Source organism: Sus scrofa, chromosome 9 (genome assembly GCF_054392235.1).
Source record: "Sus scrofa isolate SSC_HxYL_T2T_F1_AM1 chromosome 9, Sscrofa_HxYL_maternal_Yorkshire_Landrace_v2.0, whole genome shotgun sequence".
Lineage (NCBI taxonomy): Eukaryota > Metazoa > Chordata > Mammalia > Artiodactyla > Suidae > Sus > Sus scrofa.
The window spans coordinates 95,357,002-95,376,406 of NC_139391.1; the positions used below are offsets into that span (position 1 = coordinate 95,357,002).

The following is a 19,405-nucleotide window of genomic DNA, read 5'->3' on the forward strand; positions in this document are numbered from 1 at the left end:
TTAGGACATGCAACAAGAAGGAGCTAATAAAGGTCTAATGTCATATTGTTCTAAACCCCACTGAAGACAGTCTGGGAGCGCCTTCACAATGATGGGTTCACGGATGTGAACGATGGTCAGTCATGCCATCCAGTTGTGTTCTCTTCCATCTAGAGGCTGTGCTGAGCAATGTAGACTTAAACTGAAGTACTAGGTAATTACATTAACCATTTGTAGAGTTGATGCTTACCCTGCAGGTACATCAGAGTAATCTTATCTTTCAGTCAGAGAAGATTCGCTGGGGTCAGTCTATTAAATCCTTTGAAGCTCAAGAGAAGACGCTCTGTGGAGATATCCTCCTTACGGCTGCATATGTGTCTTACGTTGGCCCCTTTACCCAGCAGTATCGTCAGGAACTGGTGGACTGCATGTGGGTTCCCTTTCTTCACTGGAAGGTAAGCTCATTTCTAACCTTGGCTGCATTTGGAAGTATCATACTTAAAACTTCAGTAGTAGAAACAGCATATACACCAGGCTTTTTTTTTATATCTCTGCAGTCTCTACTGATTTGAAATTCTAATATTGAGGGATTTGCTTCTTGTGTGTTGTAGTTTTTCTTATTTTAATGATGGTTTCAAATGAGAGATGGAAAATAGGAAAATCATACAACTGTAGAGATGTGGTTGGAAAACTGCTTTTCACAAAACTGACAGCCGAAATTAAATTTGGATTACATTAGCATGTAGCGTGAAACTTTGTTTCGTTACTAATATTATGAGTGATTTGTTGAATTTTTTCATGACTACTTTCAGATGAAAAGCATTTTGGGTATAAGTATAAAAATAGCTCCTCCTATTTCATTCTTTTTTATGGTTGAGTAGTATTCCATTGTATGTATGTACCACATCTCTTAATGCATTTATCTGTCATTGGACGTTTAGGTTGTCTTGGCTGTTGTGAACAGTGCCACAGTGAGCATAAAGATGCATGTATCTTTTTGAATTATAGTTTTGTCTGGATATATCCCCAGGAGTGGGATTGCTGGATCATAGGGTAGTTCTATATTTAGTTTTCTGAGAAACTCCATACTGTTTACCACCATGGTTGGACCAATTTACATGCCCACCAAAAGTGAAGGAGGGTTCCCTTTTCTCCACACCCTCCCTATCATGTTAACGATGACCTTTCTGACCAATATGAGGAGGTACCTCATTGTAGTTTTAATTTTTATTTCTCTCATTATTGGTGATGTTGAGCATCTTCTCATGTACCTGTTGGCTATCCATATGTCTTGTTTAGAGAAGTGTCTATTTAGGTCTTCTGCCAATTTTTGGATTGGGTTAAGAATGAAATAATGGCATTTTCAGCAACATGGATGCAACTAGAGATTCTCATACTAAGTGAAGTAAGTCAGAAAGAAAGACAAATACCATATGATATCACTTATATGTGAAATCTAAAATATGGCACAAATGAACCTATCTACAAAACAGAAACAGACGAAAGTGGAGAATAGACGTGGTTGCCAAGGGGGAGTGGGGAGGAAGTGGTATGGACTGGGAGTTTGGGCGTGGCAGATTACTTTTAGAATGGATAAGCAGTGAGGTCCTGCTGTATAGCACAGGGAACTATATCCAATCTCTTGGGATAGAACATGATGGAAGATAGTATGAACAAGAATGTATATATGTGTGTGACTGGGTCACTATCCTGTACAGCAGAAATTGGCATCAACATTGTAAATCAACTATTCTTTAATAAAAAAAATAGCTCCTTCTAAATTTGAAAATTCAAGCAAAATGAACTCATAAATTGGGGAGATTTAAAATCATCTAGTTTAAGATGATCCTTATACAAAGAAGAATACTTACACATGGAAGTTTAAAATAGCTTGATAAGGTTGTAAAGGGTAAGAAGCCAAACCACTGATTTCCAGGCCACTGTTTTCTGTGCAGCACTGTTTTGTCTTATTTGATTAAAGCAGATTCTTATTTACATATCCAGCCCCCAGGAAATTCTAAACCTCTCTGTATATTTGTGTTCTGTGTTGGCAGTTATGCCACAATCTTCACAAGAGTTGTTTTTGTGACATAAATACATGCCAATAGAATTTCTGCAAATTAAATAAAACTAAATGTTTGGGGGAAAGCTCATTAGTAAAGGCATCCCATAATAAATACTGATAAAAGAAAAATCCTTTTGTAACTAAATTATTTAATAGATTTTTAGTGTCAAGAAATATTTTTATATGGAAGATTTTTGAAAGGCGGTTATCTGTATTACTCCCTGAGCACTCAGTGTTTTTGTTTTTTTTTTTAAAGTGTTTCCACCATAAAATATGCCTTCTATGTAAGAGGATAAAGCCTTCTGCTAATTTTGTCCACCTCCTACCACGTTGTGAGTTTCAGAAGTGTCAGTGGTCTAATTCTCCTCTCACTCTTTTCTCAGTCTCTTCCCACCTTATAATCCTCTATTTGGGTGTCTTTGTCTGGATCACCCTGTGACTACTTCAGGTTGCTGATTGTCCCCTTTTGTGTCCTCTCTGCACTCTCCATCATTCATAACGTTTTCTCATTCTTTACAAAATTATAGAAAAATTCACATCGTGATATGCAAACTGTTGAACTTCACTTTGTCTTAGTGTTATCATTACTCTTCACTTTGGGTGGTGTAATAGTATTGACAGTATGAACTTAGGCTAGCCATCATTTTACATGTTTTAAATTGAAAACTTACCTTCTCGAGTTTGTTTAAAAAGTGATTTTTAATTGCTGGCATAGCCTTCTTTAATGTATGTGTTTCTAGGAGGTTCCCATCAATTGATTTGTATTTTTTCATTTATTTAAAATTCCAAATAAGGATCTCCATGAAGATAAAATTTTGTTTTGGAGAATAAAGAATGATTAATGGACTCATTCAAATGGTCTAAACCTTCTAAACATAGAGCCAAAGCAAAAATAATAATTTTCTGGTGCTGAATGCTAAACAAACATTCATTATAATTATAGTCACGTGTCTCACGGTAGCCCCACAATTCTCAGGGAGCCCTGTGTCTATTTTCAGTCATCTCAGTGCTCTCTCTTTTTCTCTTAAGTCCATCAGCACTGAGAAACAGACCCTCAAACATGACCAGCTTACTCTCACCTATCTATGGGCATAGCTACACTAAAGGAAGAAAGAAATTCCAAAGTGTATAAATGATGTCCTTTTGGAAGAGACTTTTCTGTCTCTAAGACTCCTGGCAGAAGGTACTACATAAAGCATAAACTATATTTGTCCTATAGAACGGAGGTTTCCAGTATCTGAGCCACTTACTTCACCCACTTGAAGTATACACTTCAATGACTGACTTCTTTCACTTAGCGTGTTTCCAAGAGTCATCTATGATGTAGCCTGTATCAGTATCTTTTTTGTTTTCTTTTTCTTTTGTGGCCATCCCACAGCATATGGAGTTCCTGGGTCAGGGATCAGCTCTGAACCACAGTTGCAGCTCAATCCACAGCTGCAGCAACACTGGATCCTTTAACCCATTGCACGGGGTCAGGAATGGAACCTGTGTCCCAGCACTGCAGAGAAGCCACAGGCCCCGTTACACCACAGTGGGAACTCCCTCTATCAGTATCTCATTCCTTCTTATGACTGAATGATATTCCTCATATGAATAGACCACATTCCACTTATCAGTCCATCAGTTGATGGGCATTTTGTTTGTTTCTACTTTTGGATTATTATGTATAATATAGCTAAGAACATTTGAATTATTCATGTACAAGTTTTTTTGTGTGTGGACATAGTTCATTCCTCTTTGATACATACCTAGCGGTGGAATTCTCTAGGCTGTATGGTAACTCTATGTTTAATTTTTTGAGGAACTACGAGACTACCAATACGTGTTTTAAAGTAAATGAATGTGTATTTTAATGTACATTGCATATCAGTGGGGAAAGTAACAGTTTATTCAATAATGGTGCTAGAACAACTGACTAGTCATTTGAGCAAAGATACAGTTAGGCTTCATGGTAAAATAAAAAGAGTTCCAGGAGTTCCTCCCATTGTGGCTTAGCGGAAACAAACCTTACTAGTGTCCATGAGGATGCAGGTTCAATCTCTGGCCCTGCTCAGTGAGTTAAGAATCTGGCGTTGCTGTGAGCTATGGTGTAGGTCACAGATGTGGCTCAGATCTGGCATTGCCGTGGCATAGGCCAGCATCTACAGCTCTGATTCAAACCCTAGCCTGGGAACTTCCGTATCCCACACCTGTGGCCCTAAAAAAGATAAAAAATAAAAAGAGTTCCAAGTGATGTATTAGAATGTTAAATAACTTAAAGAAGATGCAGACAAACTGATGTATAATAATCAACTGAACAATAGAGATGAACATTACAGAATTACCGAGGAGGCAACTCCCATATAATAAACTAAGGAAAGAAGTTTGAATTTTATGCTAAGCCTGGAGAGTCATTGAAGGGTTTTAAGCAGGTCTGTGACATGGTCAGATTTATTCATTTGAAAGCTCACAGTGGCCCACAGAGGGGATGGTGACTTCGAGGAGGAAGACACTCTTGTTATTGAGGCCATGTGTTAGAATGGCAGTCCAGAGACAGTGAACTGAACAAAAGGATGACAGTGGACATGGCAAGCCGGTGAGTGATGGCAGAGCAGGCAAGGAAGAAGAGTCCATGAAACCACGTAATGGATTGTGGAGAGAAAGTAAATATATGAAGGTGCTGTTCTCTCAGATTAAATCAGTTTGGGAGGCATGAGGAACATTGAGGTGTCTCTGAAACATTCAAGTGTCAATAACCTGTAGAGAGCTGGATAAGAGGATTATTGGGTGGGAGTCAGATTTGGGCGTCATCAAGGCACAGATATTTGGAACTGTAGGTGTGGTGAGGCCATCTAGGGGAGAGGCTTAGAGTAAAGTGAGCTAACACAGCACAGACATATCAATAGAAGGAGAGGAAGAGGAAGAAGGCGCCCTCAAAGATGGGAGAACCCCCGGCAAGAGTGGTGGCATAGGACCTAAGAGTATAAACAGGGGAATGATCCGTGATACCAGAGCCACAGAGACAAATGAGAAAAGAACTAAGAACTAAAAGTGTCACCAGGTATGGAGATGGGAAAGTCTTTTGTGACCATGAAGGTGTAACAAGCCAGAAGCCAGGTTGCCCTGAGTTATACGGGAAGTGAAGAGGTAGACAGACAAAGATTGTTTTTGAGGGGTCTGCCTGTGACAGGGCGGAGATCAGAAGTGCCTAGTTAGAGACATGAAGCTAAGTGAAGGGTTTGTTTTCATGGTATGAATGAGACAAGGGTGCATTTTTATGCTTCCAGAGAAGAAGTGGAAAAGAAGTTGCTGATGATAAAAGGGTGAACAGGTCTGATCCATCAGGAATCGGGAAGAAGGGATCACGATAGAGGAAAATGGAATGGTCCTCAGGTTGAAACAGCAAGACTCCTTCCACTTAGGTGGGAGAGGAGGAGACAAAAGTGGGACTCAGGCAGAGATACGGACGGCGGGAAAAAAAGTTGATGTGGTTTATAGTCGTAGCTGCTAATCTTCTCTCAGGGAAGCAGAAAATTGCATTGCCAGTTGACCAAAGATAAGAAAATTGAAACTAGGAGAATGCTTGTGAAAGGTGAGTGAAAACATCAAAAATACCCGTTGAGAGCAGTCAGCGAGTAGCTGTTAAGGGCTGCCAAGCAGCTTTAAGAAACCGAAGATGAATTTAGAAAAGATAAATTTGGAGTCACAGTAAGAAAACTTTTGTCCACAGTATTCACAGTCTGGGAGCAAAAAGGGAGGACAGAGAATGTTGAATTCAGCCTGGGCGTAAGGTTTATAAGCAGATAAGCCAGAAGGAAAAGAAGGCAGGGAAGGTCATGTGATGGTCAGAAGAACAATTCAGGAGTGAAAGGTCCCATTTAGGTCGGATAGAGATGTGAGTGTAGCTAGAAGTTAGTGGCTAACCATAGAGTAGGACTTCTCAGAAAATTAATTGTAGAATCGCCATGTGATCACACAATTCCACTTGTGAGAATCTGCCCAAAGGAAGTAAAAGCAGGGATGCAAACAGGTATTTGTTCATAACAGCATTATTCATGGTAACCAAACTGTGGAAGAAATCCAAACAACAGATGACTAGATAACGAAAATGTGGCCCCTATATGCAGTAGAATATGAGTCAGTCTTAAAAAGGAAGGGAATTCTGACACACGCGACAACATGGATGACTCTTGTGGATGTTATGCTCAGTGAAATAAGCCAGTTATAAAAGGACACCTATTGTATGATTCCACTTATATGACGTACTTAGAATAGTCAGATTCATAGAAAAAGAAAGTACAATGGTATTGCCAGGGGCTGTGGGTGAGGGGATGTTGGGGAGTATTGTTTAATGGGTATGGGCTTCAGTTTGGGAAGAGCAAAAAAATTCTGGAGATGGATGGATGGTAGTGATGATTGCACACTGATGTGAATGTTAATATCAGTGAACTGTACACATTAAAATGATTGAAGTGACAAGTGGAAACTTGTATGTTTTGTCACAGTAAAAAATATATGATGGGTATCATGTAACCGCTAAAAAAAATCCCAAACTTGGGAGTTCGCATTGTAGCTCAGTGGTAATGAACCCGACCGGTATCCATGAGGATGCGGGTTCAATCCCTGGCCTCACTCAGTGAGTTAAGGATCCGGTGTTGCCGTGAGCTGTGGTGTAGGTCGCAGATACAGCTTGGGTCTCGCATTGCTGTGGTTGTAGCATAGGGTGGCAATTGCAACTCCAATTCAACTCCTAGCCTGGGAACTTCCATATGCCGTGGGTATGGCCCTAAAAAGACAGAACAAACAAACAACAAAAAAACCTTTAATATATATGTTTGTGTGTATATATAAATATATATAGTGTGTATAGGACTAGGTGTCATCATGCTGTTAGTAAGAGTAAATATTATGTGTAAAGGTGTGAGAGATATAAAGACATGTGTATACATAATCATAGTTAAGTAATTGAATATTAGAAGTTTAGGTTTCAATAATAAGATAACTTCAGATTATTACAAGGTGTAGGACAGCATTTGTCATCTGAAGGACAGTGTAATATCCTACCAAAACATCACAGCATCATTGGTTGGGAGGATCTGCAAGGCAGGCCAGGGATGGGGCTGTTGTGTAATCTTCCCTGCTGGTTCTCTTATTTCCCCACCCTCCACCCCTTCCCAGAGAATGCTCAAGTGGAAAAGAAATGGAGAGCTTTGGCATGAAGGATGTCAAGGCTGGATAGTAGATTTGTCATCTGGGTGAGCACTGAGGTTGTCACAGATGGAGAAGCAACTTGGGAAGTGAGAAGGACCAACAGCTAAGGATTTAACATGAGGAGGATGCATAGGGGATTGTATATCTGGACTCCATGCCTCAGAGGTGACATTTTTACTTAAGGATGGAAGAGCTGTGGTCTTGGAATGATGTGCCGGGAGGTAGCAAGGACAGCTGTTACCCACACACCTTTCTTTAATAATGGAAGTGTTAAGAAAATGAACTCTCTACTAGGAAAACTCTCGAGGGGAGTGAGACCCTAGCATAGTGGTTCTTGGACTCCAGGCTTGTGTTTAAATCATGTGGAAGTGAACTTTTTAAAATTACTCAGTGAATTCTATTACATTTACAGTTGTGCAATGATCATTACAACCCAATTTTATAGCGTTTCAATCCCAAACCCCCATCCCATCCCCCAACCCCCAACCTGTCTCATTTGGAAAAAACACAAAATGAACTTCTTTGCAGAACAGATACTGATTCACAGAGTTTGAAAAACTTGTGGTTTCCAAAAGGGAGTGAACCTTTACGAAATACGGATGCCAGCTGAAGATGGATCATTAAAGATGGGGAGGGGCGTGTATGTTGGCCACTTTGGAAGCCCTCGTATGATTCTAATGTACAGCTTGGGCTTGAGAGCCACTGCCCTAGGGAAGAGCTGGGTCTTGGTTAAGGCAAACAGGTAGCAGGAGCAAGAGAGTTTGTCCCAAATTGGACCAAGATACTAGACTTATGGGAAGGGCTCTTAGAAAGTGTGACAGTGGGGGCATAAGTCTGGAGGATGGGGTGAGGAAGACACAGAGTAGCATGGTAGTAACTGAGAAGGACAAGGGCAGTGACCCTATGTGGTCTTGAGGATCCACATAAAACTGTTATCCAAAACTGTTTCCATCCCAAGGTATTGTCTACTGAGCAGACAAAGACATGGGCAAATTCAAGGAGGCATTTGCACACTGCTCATTGATTTCCTAAACCAAAAAAAAAAAAAAAAAAAAAAAACACAGAAACCCTCCTGTACAGAATATTCCTGTAAGACTTAAATGAGACAATGACCAGAGTGAATGTATATGAGTAAATTTTGTAAACACTTAACGCCTTATAAATATTGGTGGCTTCGTTACCTTCATATTAGGAGAAACTAGGAGTCATACCTCATCAGGAAGTTCCTTTTTTCCCCGTGGAATATGCCACTTGATCAGTTCTCAGAGGATCCTGATAGGCTTTTGGTGTTAAGATTAGTCTGACTTGGTTCAGGACATGTGCTTCTATTTTCCTTGAGTAAAATCTTCTTAAGAAGGGAGCCTCTACCCCCCACCCCCACTTTTATTCTTTCCAGCTCCATCCTGACAACATGTCGATGCTAATTCATGAAGCAATTAGATGGAGCTTTACTGACTTTTCAGGCTGACTTTGGGTGTAAGGGTTCCTTCTTTGCATTTGGTTTCTGAACTCATATTCTTTTCAGCAGACTATTGAGGAATTCTGCAAAGAAGAGTGGATTAGAAGGAAAAATACATATGAATTAAGGTTTATTTTCCTTAGGCTAAACCTAGATTAAAATTTATTGCAAAAGTGATAACTGTGTTGTGACTATCAAAGAAATTTTTGATAAAAAAACATTTCATTATGTCGTCACACAAGTATTTATTTGAACGTAATACTATAAAGAAAATGTCGTAAACTGTGTTTCTAAAAATTTAAGTCTCAAGTACTTTACTGTGCTTATGGTATTCTTCAATGTGAGTTACCTGCTTTTTTTCCCCTGCTAGATTAAAAGAGCCATTAACAAAGGGAGAATTCTTTTTTGACCCTCTGCACTGTATTCTGGACACAGTAGGTGCTCAAACAATGCAGATGGTTGAATTCAGATACAAGATCTCCAGGCATACCTCCTATGACTCCTTACAGCATCAGAAATTACAGTTACTTTAAACCTCTGATTGCTTTAAGTTGTTTTTATTAAGTAGAAGCTAAGAAAATAAAGTCACAGAGCTCTCTGCCTAATAAAAGGATGCTTTTTCTAAAAGATAACTACTTGCTTATGCAGTCAGGTATCAAGGCTGCTTGTTCCTATCACTGGGAGGTAGAGTTTGGTTTATTTATAAGATAACATTGTCAGGGAAAGTAGACATATTGTGCTAACTTTTCCTATCCTAACCTCAAATTGCATCCCAGCTTTATTGTGGGAATCTTCCAGCATTTGTTCACTGAAGCTCCATGGCCAACCAAGAAATCCAACTCCTGCTGCCACAGCTTCCCTACCTACCCCATTCAGGTTGGGCTCTTACCACCCTCTCTTCTGGAAGTATGTCTCCACATGAGCCCACTCTCCTGGCTGGAACCCGCTCCATATTCATCCTTCCCACCATGGTGTCTCCAGACAGTGTCATATGTACAGGGTGCTTGATAAATATTTGGTGATGGATGACCAGTCATATAAACCTCTTAATAAATTCCTTCTTACAAATGTATTGATTTTTTGTAAAATCAATCCATTTTTGTAAAGAACTGTTTCTTACCTTTAAAATGGGTTTCTTGAGAGTTCCCATTGTGGCTCAGTGGTAATGAACCCAACTAGTATCCATGAGGATGTGGGTTTGATCCCTGGCCCTGCTCAGGGAGTTAAGGATCCAGCATTGCCACAAGGTGTGACATAATTCGCAGATACAACTCGGATCTGGCATTGCCTTGCTGAGGTGTAGGTTGGCAACTACAGTTCCAATTTAACCCTTAGCCTAGGAACTTCCATATGTCACAGGTATAACCCTAAAAATTAATTAATGAATGAATTATGTTTCTTCTCCTTTCTCTTTCTTTGAAAGTAGACTACTCCCCACTTCTTTTACCTTGTTTTAAATTTTTTTCTGAAGTATAGTTGATTCACAATATTGTGTTAGTTTCAGGTGTACAACAAAGTGATTCAGTCATGCATTCTTTTTTTTTCAGATTATTTTCCATTATAGGTTATTACAAGACATTGAATATTCCCTGTATTAGATGGTAAATCCTTGTCGCTTCGCTATTTTATGTTTAAAAGTCTGTATCTGTTAATCCCATGCTCTTAATTTATCCCTCTCCCCAACAACTCCCCACTTTTTTTTCCCACTGTACAACAAGGGGATCAAGTTATCCTTACATGTATACATTTTCCCCCACCCTTTGTTCTGTTACAACATGAGTATCTAGACATAGTTCTCAATGCTACTCAGCAGGATCTCCTTGTAAATCTATTCTAAGTTGTGTCTGATAAGCCCAAGCTCCCAATCCCTCCCACTCCCTCCCTCTCCCATCAGGCAGCCACAAGTCTATCTTCCAAGTCCATGATTTTCTTTTCTGTGGAGATGTTCATTTGTGCTGTGCTTCTGTCTGCAGCCTCTTCTCTCAGAGGAGAGGCTGTAGTCTAAGTTGCTGGGCACAACCACAAGCGGATGGATGGAGTTCCAGTGGACTGAATACATTCCATGAATCAACCCTAGAAATAGAAGTCATCTCTTTGTTAGTGGTGATCTGTAGAAAAAAATGAAATTTCCCTGGCAAAATCATGCATTTTGGCATCGATTACGTGCAGTGATTATTCCACCGGGCACAAACGCTTCTGTTATCCCGCCACACTCTCAGGTGTCTGGATTCACTCTTACCCTGTTGTAGTTGCTGTGGATGTGCACAGAGAGCAGAGTATCTTTGGTTGAAGCCAGATAGATGCAGTAACAAATGAGATGTTGAAGGCTGCAGCTGGTAGACTTCTGCGAGGCAAACCCCAGGTGAATTGGGTGGAGCTGTATTTTGCGATGAGAGTTTTATTTGCTTTTGAGAATCGGAGAATTTTCACTTTGCTCTCATGGCTTTGACCTCCTGTCTTCTTGTCTGCCGTGCTCTGCCACCTGGCAGTTGATTGCCTTCCACTCTGATTTCCAAGGTCTCCATCCCAATGACCGAAGGCCTGGACGTGATTGCCATGTTGACGGATGATGCCACAATTGCCACCTGGAATAATGAGGGGCTGCCCAATGACAGAATGTCCACTGAGAACGCTGCTATCCTAACCCACTGCCAGCGCTGGCCCCTCATGATAGACCCCCAGCAGCAGGGCATTAAGTGGATCAAGAAGAAGTACGGAACTGACCTCAAAGTCACACACTTGGGCCAGAAAGGGTATGAGAAATCTGTCCGCTTGACTTTCTCTTGAGCTGCTGGAAACGGGTGTGATTTTTACATAGTCCTGGAATTTCATAGAACCCTCTGCCGCTTTGAAATGTGACCTTGTGGTATGACTTGTTTATCTGCCTGCTCACACTTTTACATAAAGTATCTCTGTTGAAAGGGCATTTATGTCCTCTGGCATCCACTCTACCTGAGGAAGAAGTTAGGTGGAAGGTCAAAGCCAATACTACATGTGAGAAGAAAAATGTCTTAACGCCAAAAAGGGGAATATGATGTATTCTAATCCTCCTGTAGGGCATTCGGCATATGGTGACCCAAGAACGGTCAACACACTTGTAGGTTTAATGATAGTGACATTCATTTTCCTAAGTACATTCTTTACCTACAGTAGGGTTTTACACAGCTTGAGTCCAATGTTGAGTGCCTGAAGATAGTTTCTTAGTCAAGTTTTACAAGTCACTTTTAAGAACTGAATCTACTCTGAGATTTCTCTCACTGGGTCCATGGGGTAATGTTGTCTCTTTTAAGTCGAAAGCTGTCTTCTGTGTACTTGGTCTTCAGTTAATGTTGAATAAATAATTTTAGACTTACTGATAGTTCATTTCAGCCTGCCATCATCTTTCGACATGTGAAATGGAATGCAAAATGCCTACAGTTATACAGATAAATGGCCTCCTTGCTTATCTTAATGCTTGGAGAAAATTATTTTTGAAGGGAAGAGATTATTTTTGGAGAGCGGGAATGAGATAAGATGATAGTTAACCACCTTCCATGGCCAAATCTAAATGTTTAAAAAATGAAAATTTGATGAAACCAGAAGGTAGTTAATATAATTGGAATTTTTAAACAAAAGAGGACCTATTGAGTGAATTTAAATTTATGATGTTTGGATAGGTTACATTTATTTCAACCACAATTACTATCAAAAGTATGTAAATTATACATGGACATAGCAGTTCAAACTACTGAATTTCTCTTGGAAAAATATAACTGTGAAATTAATCTTAAAACCTAATCTCTAATTTCGATGTGTTCTAGTTAAAGGATGCTACTCAACATAGTAGTTTTCTCTAAGTTAGTTTGTCCCATTTAAAATGTTTATATTAAATTAATATAAATGAGTATAAATATTTTGAACATTTCCCCTGTGCTTATTTACATTTTATCTTATCCTGACTGAATTTTAAGGTTTTTGAATGACATTGAAACAGCATTGGCCTTTGGAGATGTCATCTTAATTGAAAACCTGGAGGAAACAATAGATCCAGTCCTCGATCCATTGCTTGGTAGAAACACCATTAAAAAAGGAAAGTAAGTGTTTTTGAATTTTTGACATACATTCTGTGCTATGTAGGAGTTTGATCATCAGCTTCTATTTCCTGGCCTCCTAAGCAAGTACACTTCTTTGAAATCATCTTGGTGATATTTCTAAGTTTCCCAAGGCACTTGCATTCCAAGACCAAAGCAACCTTGCTGTGATCCAGATCTTCAGACTATTTGTTGGGTGGATTTAGATTTATGTTCTCCAATGCCTGACTTATAGACTTGAGAGTGCATTGTCACTGATCTGAGAGTACTGATTCTTTATTTGCTCATACTAGTGTTTTCCTCACTTCAGTACTTTGCAAAACACCTTTAGTATTTTGCCTTAACTGCCTATCACTTGGATCTTGATTGTCTTAATATTGTTTTAAAATTATTTTAAGCCCACTCAAAAATTTTTTTAACTCAACCTCACCCAAAGTTATACCATCTAGAGAATCATGGGTTTACTGTGCTAGTTCTTTTTTTCCCCAGACATTTAAATATGTATTTGTATAATCATTAGAAAAAGAAATTCATGGAGTTCCCACTGTTAGTGCAACGGGATCGGCAGCGTCCTGGGATCACTGGGATGCAGGTTCGATTCCTGGCCTGGCACAGTGGGTTAGGGTCTAGCATTGCCGCAGCTGTGGCTTAGGTCACACTTAGGGCTCAGATCTGATCCCTGGCCCAGGAACTCCATATGCCATGGGGCAGCCAAAAAAGAAAAAAAAAAAAAAAGAATTAATTAGTGGACCCCTAAGACCATCCCCCTACTGGTAGTGGAGGACTGGCACAGCCCTCGTGAGTTCTGTGTGACAGTCCAAATGGCTGCCCTTCCCTCAGATGCCAGTTGCCGAGGACATACTCACAGGGGCAGTACAGCCATTCCCAAGCAGTCATGTCACTTTCTATAAATGTGTAAAAGGCCAGATGCGTCAGTCATGTTCTAGCCAAGCTTGTGTGGGCTCAGGGGAGACGGTGACATTCCAAAAGCTCCCTGTGCCTCTTCACTCAAGAAACCAACCTTGACTAGACGTATTACACTGGATGTCCTTCTCTTGTTCATTGTTATTTTTCTTCACAAAGGCGTAATTTCAGAACCTCCCCAATACCCTTCTTCTTCGACACCCACTCTCTGCCTTAAAGGTGTCTGTCACTAGATTATTCCTATCAGCTTTAAGTGGGAATAGGCCTACCTCAGGGTAACAAACTTATGTTTTGTAAAAAGTCTCTAACCGATGAGTATAGCATTGATTATACAACCCACTGACTAAATCCATTTAGAGTGACAACTTATAATTGTTTAATAAACCAAAATTTACCCAGACATGCCTTTAGAACAATCTAATGAGACAGTTGGCAAATGGCAGCTCTAACAAATATAATTGTAGCTGTGTCTGATGTGTTGAAAATACAGTGTAAAATCTTGAATGCCACTAAAGTGAAATCCTTGTTATTAAGGTTCTGACTCTATTATGAAGACCTAAAATTTTTTGTCAGTGAAATACATATTCTCTACCTTTAACTTGGACCTTCAATAACACAATTTAGGTGCAAGAAATTTAGTGGTTCTTGGAGTTCCTGTCGTGGCTCAGTGGTTAACGAATCCGACTAGGAACCATGAGGTTGTGGGTTCAATCCCTGGTCTCAGTCAATGGGTTGAGGATCTGGCATTGCCATGAGCTGTGGTGTAGGTCTCAGATGTGGCTCAGATCTGGCATTGCTGTGGCTCTGGCGTAGGCTGGCAGCTGTAGCTCCAATTCGACCCCTGGTCTGGGAACCTCCATATGCCACGGGTGCAGCCCTAAAAAAGACAAAAAAAAAAAAAAGAAATTTAGTGGTTCTTTATTTATATATATATGCATACATACACATATTTTTTGATAATCTGAAGTTTCCAGAGACTGGTAAACTTGAGTCCTGATTTTTTTTTCTCAGTATGGATATAATTAAGTACAAGTGAGAATTCCAAAGGTTCTTTATTTCAGAAACAAATTATTTTACATAGAGTATCAATTCTGTATCACAACATACCAAGCCAGGGAAAATTATTCCAAATTAATACTATTTCCTGAATACATACTCTCCAATAGGCTTTAAAGAATTGATCATATCATTGCAGAATATTTTAAAAGGACAGAAGAATTTGAAATGATATGTAACAATATAACAAATGGTGTTTCTTGCATGTGGTTGTTACTGTAACATTTTCTAACTCCTAAACCCTTATGTTGTAGAAACCACCACTTCTGTGAAGGTAAATTTTAAAGCTGTATCTCCAGGTTTTTTAGATGTTTTTAGAGTATCTTTATCCAGAGAATCTGAGTCCTTACATATTCCATCAGTCACCAAATAAACCTGTGAGTGCTGCTAGATGTCAGGCACTGTACTGGGGCCAGAGATTGGAAACATGGTAAAGTACAGACCCTGACCTTAAGGAGTTTACATTTCTTTAGGGGAGAGACAGACCTATAAACAGTCAAAGTAATAGATGCCACTGGTATGGTGATAGAAGAACACATGGCAGGGAGTCATCAGCTCCATATGGGACATTTGGGAAGGCCTGATGGAAAAAATTGCATTTGGTCATGTTGATGTTTAATGCAAATCTCGAAAGATGAGGGGGTGTTTGTCAAACAGACAGGTGGGAGAAGAGCTTTCTGTAAGAAGAGAATTAATACCAAAAAGCAAAATACACAAAATACCTCAACAGCTTTGGCAAACTGCCATTAGGATTTAAATATGTGGAAAGTCCCTTTGGGGAGGGGGCGGGGGGGGCAGGGAATATGGACTGAGAGAGATGAGACTAGATTGTCAGGACCCAGATGCATCCTTGGGCACCCACAGGAGATCACAGATTGCCCTGGATGATAATGCTTTCTCCCCAAACATATTAAAGGGCCCATTCCTATCAGTAATTCTAGTTCAGTACAGCAGCGATTTGTGACCAAAGGACCTTGCCTTCCTGGAGTAACATCTAAATTTCCATATTATTACTTGAGAATCATGAGCATAAGTCAGTGGAAAAGCTAAAGGAGACTTTTTTAAAAAAATCTTTTTAGGGCCACACCAGCAGCATATGGAGGTTCCCAGGCTAGGGGTCAAATCGGAGCTGTAGCCACTGGACTACGCCACAGCCAGTACAACACAAGATCCAAGCCACGTCTGTGACCTACACCACAGTTCATAGCAATGCCGGATCCTTAACCCACCGAGCAAGGCCAGAGATCAACCTGCGTCTTCATGGATGCTAGGTAGATTCATTTCTCTGAGCCACAACAATGTCCTATGGAAGACTCTGAATCATGTTAAGAGTAGTGCAAATAGATTTATGTTTTTGGAAGGACACACTGTTGGCAGTGTGGAGTATGGATCCTAAAGCACTGGTCTGATTAGCGAAGGGTTGCAACAGTCCAGCTGAGACATGATATGAAGCTAAACTAAGCCAGTGACAGTACAGGCAGAGAGGAAAGGGCAAACCAAAGAATTCTCAAGGATTTAACACCATCAGTTCATGGTCATTAATGGGATTTTATTAGTGGGGGAAAAGGAAGGTTCAGGGGTGATTTCCAGTCTCCTGCCAAGTTAAATGATGGCACGATTTATGGAGAGATGTGATACAGGAGCAGGAGTAAGTGTAGGGAAAGAGGTAATGATTTCACTTACTAGGCATCCAAAGATGGAGGTGCCGCTTAACACACTCAAAAAAGAAGTCTAAGGAGCCATGGGATCTGTGACTGGAGCTTAAAGAGCATGTAGCTTGGGGAACTTGCAGTTGAGCATCATAGTAGATGTGATTTTCTATGGAGATGCCATACAGTCAGAAGAGGGTATGCTCCCTCTAGAGATGAGAAAAATGGGGCCTGAAAGAGCTTAGTCATTGTCTCCTTGGATGCTCAAGACTATATGAAGTTTAATACATGGAAACCTAGTTTCTTAACCAGATTTTCTAAATAGGCCCTACCATCTTTCAGTACAATGGCTATGAACTCCCCTTTGCCAGTCTAACTCTTCTTCCACTCACACTGTATTTTTCCCTAAATGCTGCTTATTTTCTCAACTGGGTTTTATTTTCATATCGGTACTTTACAGTGTAGTTCAAGCCTTTCACCTCTGCATGCTGACTGGAGTAACCTCTTTATAGCCTTTCTCTGCTTACTTCTCAACAACCCGGAGAGTAGCTGAGATTTTTTTTTTTTTTTCCTAGCATTGCTCCTGTCATCACTCCCATTCAGATTTCTCTGTTATCTGTGACTTTAAGTTGAATGAAAGCTTTTCTGTGAAACCTACAAAATGCTTTACCTGTTGGATACCACTAAGGTCCCTTTTACCAACCTCCTTTTTCATTGCTTCACGCAGATGATCTTTCCTTCCATAATGTGCTTATTTTAGTTACCTTTTCTTTCTACAAACCCCACATTCACTTCATTCAGAAATTAATGGGAATTTTAATTGTCTACATTTAATGTTTTCCAAACATAGTATATTCTATATTATGTGACTGTGTCATTTTTGCCCTATATGTCATTTTTACAATATGCTTAAATTTTTTCTCTCTTCTGTATCCTTATTCAATTGCAAGTCCTCTACAGGTAAGATTCACATACTGTGTGCCTTTAAAAAGATGGTTAACCAAAATAAAAACAAACCCATAAAAACATAGACTTTTATTTCTGTCATGATGACAAATTAGATATGTGAATACCAAAAAAACAACTAAATATATTAAATTATTTTAAAAACCTTTTGAAATGTATCACTCATTTTGTTGACACACACACTGAAACCTGATGATCCCGTATGTCTGTTTTAAAGGATGGACAGAGTTTGAACCAAGTCTAGGGCCTCTTCAGGGTATGAAGTCAGCTAAGAGATTCTTGCATAATGTTAGAGCCTCAAGGGGCCATACCTTCTATTTAAGGGTAAATTTGATGAAATTTATACAAAAACCAGTACTGAAGAAAGGAAACTTTCTCTGCCTTGGCCCTGGGTAGAGAGGGAAAAATATATCCAGAGAATCCCTAACCAGACCCTTCTTCGGAAAGTTGAAAACAAATTTTTATTGCTTGTATGCCCTAAAATACCTCAAACCAACAACTTATTTTAAAGTGGCCTTGGGTTGGATTTCCCACTGTAGTGCAGTGGAGACGAATCTGACTAGGAACCATGAGGTTGTGGTTCGATCCCTGGCCTTGCTCAGGGGGTTGAGAATCTGGTGTTGCTGTGAGCCGTGATGTAGGTTGCAGATGCAGCTTGGATCCCACATTGCTATGGCTCTGGTGTCAGCTGGCAGCTGTAGCTCCTATTAGACCCCTTGCCTGGGAACTTCCACATGCCATGGGTACAGGCCTAAAAAGACAAAATAAATAAATAAAGTGGCCTTGGGTTGATGAAACCCCATTACTCTTGGCAGAAGCAAAGATCCTCTTTAGAATGATGCCTGTCAATCGCAACTCCAGAAAATTGTGAAAGATCCAATTCAAAGGTACCAGAGTTCCCAGGCAAAAATTATAGAACACACAGGGAACGAGACATCATGAGCCAGAGCCGAAAGAAACATCAAATAATGGAATTCTGATCTAATGTGTTTTGTTTTATATTGTATTGTTAGTGATGATATGTTTATTCACCTCCCATGAAATGCCTAGTTTTTGCTAATTTTTTCTATTCGATTTCTCACCTTTTTTTTTTTCTTTTTGGTCTTTTTGGTCTTTTGGGGGCTGCACTCAAGGCACATGGAAGTTCCCAGGCTAGGGTTGAATAGAAGCCGCTAGCCTATGCCACAGCAACACCAGATCCAAGCCACGTCTCTGACCTACACCATAGCTCACGGCAATGCTGGATCCTTAACCTGCTGAGCGAGGCCAGGGCTCGAACCTGCATCGTCATGGATTCTAGTCAGATTCATTTCTGCTGAGCCACTATGGGACCTCCCAGATTTCTTACTTTCTTGAATAGCTAGATTTTTGTTTCTGTTTGTTTCCACTCATTGTACTCTGTCTTGTGTTTTTTGTTTTGTTTTTTTTTTACATGAATTTGAATTCATTCTTTCTTTAAGCATGTATCTTTCTATCATTTCCATAGGATTTGGCATGGGAAAGAATATAAATAAAACATTCAACTCACTGTCTTGAACTAGCTACTTGTGCATTTTCAAGAGAGACTTTCACGGCTGTGAGGTGGTGCACTGGTGTATTGCTGTTAGAAATTAGCATCAGGATTCAAATAGTAAGAGGAAACAAGTTAGATCGTAGTCTGCTACACCCTAGTTTGGTGATTTGGGGTAAGTTGGATAGCCTGTTTCTCTGTGTTTACATTTTCTTTTCTAGTGAGAAAAAAAACTACAAAGAGTATAGCACATACAGATATTCAGTATATATTATTTCCCTTGAATCTTTGACAAATGATAGGTAACAGTATATGGGTGATTGGGGGCACGAACCGGAGCTCCTGAAGTGAAATACTGTCTTTTGAACATGAGAAGTGTAGATGAACCATGAATGGAGCTGCAAAACATACCAGCAAAAAGGAGGGATGGAGAGGGGAGGAATCAGTCATATCTTTTGATATTTGAAGGCATCTCCTACCTTAGTAAAGGGTTTTGGTTATCTAAATTTTATTTTTTAATACTGATACATATAA

The 19,405-nt window shown here is 39.8% G+C and overlaps 1 protein-coding gene across 1 annotated transcript in view; it reads left to right on the forward strand.

Moving 5' to 3' along the window:
• Nucleotides 1–19,405, forward strand: part of DNAH11 (dynein axonemal heavy chain 11) — a 340,086-nt gene that overhangs the window by 251,355 nt on the left and 69,326 nt on the right. The window contains exons 63-65 of the mRNA XM_021063429.2: nt 264–434; nt 11,214–11,449; nt 12,647–12,769. Coding sequence (XP_020919088.2) covers nt 264–434; nt 11,214–11,449; nt 12,647–12,769 — 530 coding nt within the window. The remainder of the gene's footprint in view (nt 1–263; nt 435–11,213; nt 11,450–12,646; nt 12,770–19,405) is intronic.